The 4,790-nt window shown below is 42.5% G+C and overlaps 1 protein-coding gene across 1 annotated transcript; it reads left to right on the top strand.

The window, feature by feature from the left end:
• Positions 1-733: 733 nt before the first annotated feature.
• znf703 (zinc finger protein 703) lies at positions 734-4,558 on the top strand. Its single transcript, XM_081364819.1, has 2 exons — positions 734-1,431; positions 2,253-4,558. The coding sequence occupies exons 1-2, from the start codon at positions 1,174-1,176 to the stop codon at positions 3,771-3,773; spliced, it is 1,779 nt and encodes a 592-aa protein (XP_081220945.1). The 5' UTR covers positions 734-1,173; the 3' UTR covers positions 3,774-4,558.
• The last annotated feature ends 232 nt before the right edge of the window (positions 4,559-4,790 follow it).

The following is a 4,790-nucleotide window of genomic DNA, read 5'->3' as shown; positions in this document are numbered from 1 at the left end:
ACTATGAATGTCCTTTTGAACTACACAAAATATGTCTGAATGAGTCTACTTGTCAATAACTATAGATGTTTAGATTACTGTCAACTTTATACAGAATCTATAATATCTGTACAAAAGCCATTTTAACATTTATTCTTTAAAACTAACTTTGTGTCACAAGTAAAGCAAGTAATCCAACAGTGACTATTCCAATACTTTCTAGTATGCATTCCTTTACTACTTATTATTAGATAATAGATCATATTTATGAATCAATATATTACCACACAGATCTACACTGAATTAAATGTCAAAATGAGCAGCTTTTTACAATACAACATAATAGAAACAACATAGGGTATATACTTGGAGTGACTAGTAGCAAAGAAATAAGCACTAGCGTAAAGTCAAATCTAATGAAAGGTTACTACTGCAACTGCAATAAAAATAAAATGGTCTACTACTGAAGATAGTCATTAGCTACTAGTGATTAGAATAACTACAAAAAATAGCTAGGCTACTTGTAACAAAATTAGATAAAAAAATAAATAAATGGTAAAACGTCATGCCACAGTAGTCTTTGCATGTTTTGACATACAGTGATCGAGCGCTTGGCCAGCGGGTCCGGACTGGAGCGAGTCAGAGGAGAGAGGAGGACCGTCTCCGCCTCTGTTGTGCCTACCCACTTATTACCAATGCAGACGCAGGCGATTGGACGGCGGCTCAGCGCTTTGAAGTTCTCCCTCAGATCTTCAGTACGAGCAGAGTGTGTATGCGTACGGAGGGTGTAGTGCACACACCGACCAACGGAATGCCATTATCTGACATTTAGCAGTAGTTCTGCTGTGTCGTTTCTTTCTTTTAATTGTAATACAAGTATACAAAACTTCTCTTATTTCCCAAGTCGTCGTTTGCGCGTAAAGGACTCGCGATCATTTGGGGGTTTAAAGCAGCGCTGATTCGGTAACGGAACGATGCGGAGACGGAGTGTACGTTCTTCATAGAGACTATAACAGCTCTCTTTCTCTGGACTACAGACAGAACTGATGTTTCAACGGGATATTTAACTGTCTGCAGAATAGGATATAATGTTGTTTGGCTCTTTATTGAAGACACTGGATATCTCTAAATGAAAACTGAAGGACACCCGCCCCGTCGCTTCCCTCGACAGGTCTCTGATCCGCCCCGATCCAGATGAGCGAACTGCCTCCTGGATTTGCAGTCTTTACACGGAACCAGCAGACCCTTAAAAGTCGTTACATTAACAACGATAGTTTGCCAACCTGTTTAAGACCTCAGACCGTCTCGATCTTCTCACTGCCGTACCGTGATCCCGCGCGTCAGGAAAAAAGGCTGCCTATACGGATTCTCAAAATGTTGACCGCTCACACAAGTCATATACTTCACCCAGAGTATCTTCAGCCGCTCAGCTCCGCGCCAGTGAGCATCGAGGTACGAGTAACTCCTTTCTAAAGTATACGTTTCTTACTTCTTTATATATATATATATATATATATATATATATATATATATATATATATATATATATATGTATATATATATATATATATATATATATAAATTTACTTGTATTAAATTATATGTGTGGTTGTCCGAGTTTGTGGGTTTCTATTAAGCGAAAGGATTTTAGTTTCATTTCATGTCTCATGCGCATTTGTTACTTGATTTATCGTTTCTCGGCATTATGTGCTATATCAGGCGCGCCTCGTTTTAATGATTTAATTCGAAATGCGCCAAAAGGATCTGAATGGTAGCCTATTCAGCGCCAATTTGAAAGGATAGTCCGGATCTGGATGAGGCCGTTTTCCAGTATGAAGCAACATTTTATGGTTTCACATTTCCTGATCTGTACTGACTTGCGTTTTTACCGTACTTAAAATTCCACCGTTTATCTACCAGCTTAGCACTCGAAATTCAAAAACACGAAATTCATTTTTTAAATAAGGTCTTAAAACACTGCACAATGTACTTTGTGTATATGGGGTGACAACAATGTCCATTTATTCCACCAAAAGCAATTTATTTCATTTATTGTAAAATGTAAAAGCTTTCACGGAAGCATTTAATGGTGATGTCAGACTTTCGAACCTAATCTAAATATAAACAGAATGATTGGAATATTTTGAGATTGTGGCCAATGTTGCAATCATTGGAGACATTCCCTATAATTGGTTTTCCATAGAATTTGTCATTTCTGTCAATTCATGAGAAAAAAAATTTTTTTACTTAAAATGTCATTTTTCTCCCCATAGCTGGATGCTAAAAAGAGTCCCCTAGCATTGCTGGCCCAGACCTGCTCACAGATTGGCAAACCAGATCCTCCTCCCTCTAAACTGGGATCGCTATCCTCCAGCAGCCATGGAGACAAGGACGGACGCTCTACCAGCTCCAGCCTGAAGCCTGGGGAGCATCAGAACGTAGATGACAAGTCCAGCTTCAAGCCTTACTCTAAAAGTGGATCAGAATGCCGGAAGGATGGAGCTGGGATGAACAGCTCAGCAGATAAAACGGGGTTCAGAGTGCCAAATAGCGGTTCTGCAGCTGTGACATGCCCCTCTTTACCTCCGCATGCCCCCTCTCCACAGGCCAGCTCTCCTTCTCAGCAGACATCAGGACAGTCACACACACACCGGCAGTCTCAGTCTCCCCTGTCACAGAAAACAGCACATCTACAAACCACCCACATGGACTCCAAAGCTGCAGGTTCAGACCCAGGGAACGACAGCAGCAGCAATGGCGGTGATCGCAATGGGAAAAAAGATTCGGACCACAGTAAATCAAGTCTGGACATTGCACAGATCGCCAACTCGAGTCATACACGTGCTAGTGCGAACTCCAGCAATGCCAGTTCCTCTAGCAGTCCTCAGCCTGACCATAAGGCTGACCCCCAACCCCCACAGCCCAGTCTGGGTGCGGGCCACATCGCCCCTGTGTCTCCCTTCAAACCAGGCCACTCTGTTTTTCCCCTCCCGTCCTCCACCATGGGCTACCACGGCTCCATTGTCGGGGCCTATGCTGGCTATCCTTCTCAGTTTGTGCCTGGGTTGGATCACTCTAAATCTAGTTTAGTTGGCTCTGGGATGGGTGTTCCAGGAAAGCACCCCAGCTCCAGTCCTCTCACAGGGGCCTCGCCTCCCTCTTTCATGCAGGGTTTGTGCAGGGACCCATACTGCCTCACCTATCCCAATGCACCCCATCTTGGGGGCAGCAACTGTTCTTCCTGCGTTCACGATCCGTCATCTGCCCTCAAGTCTGGCTTCCCTCTTATGTATCCCACCCATCACCTCCACTCCCTCCACCCCAGTTCTCTGTCCTCTAGCGGCACCACGTCCCTGTCCCATCCTCTGTATACTTATGGTTTCATGCTGCCCAGTGAAACACTCCCTCACGCCTGTAACTGGGTCTCAGTGGGTGGCCCGTGTGACAAACGCTTCTCCACCTCAGAGGAACTCTTGGCCCATTTGCGTACGCACACGGCTCTGCCAGGTGTGGATGGGAAGCTGCTCTCTGGCTACCCTTCATCTGTCTCCTCTGCTGCATCCTGCCACCTCCACCTGCCTCCTCCTAGCAGCCCAGGAGCCCTTCCCAGTTCCCTCTCCCTGCGTGGATCACCAGGGCTAGGTTTGGCAAGGTATCACCCCTACGGAAAGGCACACTTGCCAGGAGCTCATTCCCTTCCTATGCACTCACTCCCAGCCACAGCGCCCTACTATTCTCCCTATGCTCTATATGGCCAGAGACTGGGCTCAGCTTCTGCTCTTGGGTACCAGTGATTAAAAGTCTAAGGACAGTGTAAAGATATTGGCATGAGCTCGCTGGAAAGCACAGGAACATGCAGGATTCCCCTAAAAAGAATGAAGCAAAAAAACACGGGATAGTTGTATTCGCAATGAGGAATAAAATGCTTTGGATGACTGTTTAATTAATGGTCACTCTAAATATCCATTAGGATATTAGGGAACCCTTATGAACTTTAGGTGGAGAGCTAATGAGAATGCGGAACTCAATTTATTTTATCTGATAAATTTTTCTTTTTCTTCTTTTTTTTTCAATTTACCAAAAGTGTGTATTTATTTTTCACTTGAGCGCTTGACTTTTTGTTTCGAAGCAACATTTATCGCCAAAATTCAGTCATTATTTTCACAAAGGAGCAGTATTTTCACAGTACGAAAATGGTTGCTCCTATCATACACTTTGTAATAATGCAATGTTTGCAACAACAACAGACGTACATATTGTCTCTCAGACACAAAATCCTTCTTTTAACGTCACTTTTTTTGTGCATTAGATCTGTGCAACTCTGTCTCTTTATTGGAGAACGGATTAGCATGACTTGGTCAAGAGCTACTTTGTTCCTTATGATTTGGCGATTATTTTGTACTTGTACAGTTCAAAGAATAAAACGGAAAGATGTGATATATTTTCTATTGTAGCTGACTCTGCAAGTTGGGGATGGAAGTGGAGAGGGGAAAATAATTCAAATAAGAGTACTATGTTGTGATGGCAGCGCTATCCATTTAACAAAGTCTTATTTTGTGTAATAAATGATACTTGATTACATTTATAGATGTGTTGATGTCCCTCGCTTCTCTTTCATGTACGTTTCTTACACTGTTAGTAACATGCTCACTTTCCCATATGAAATTTTGAGCAAAAATTAGACAAGTCACACTTTGAAATAGAATTGCACACACTGAGCATTTTCATAACAAAAACACAAACAAAAAAGCATATCTATTTTTTCTGGGTTTATATATAATTAGACCTTTCATAAATGCATATTTGAAAGG

Source organism: Scardinius erythrophthalmus, assembly GCF_964197995.2.
Source record: "Scardinius erythrophthalmus genome assembly, chromosome: 5".
Lineage (NCBI taxonomy): Eukaryota > Metazoa > Chordata > Actinopteri > Cypriniformes > Leuciscidae > Scardinius > Scardinius erythrophthalmus.
The sequence above is the reverse complement of the archived record's forward strand: the minus strand, read 5'-3'. Positions and strand labels throughout refer to the sequence as shown.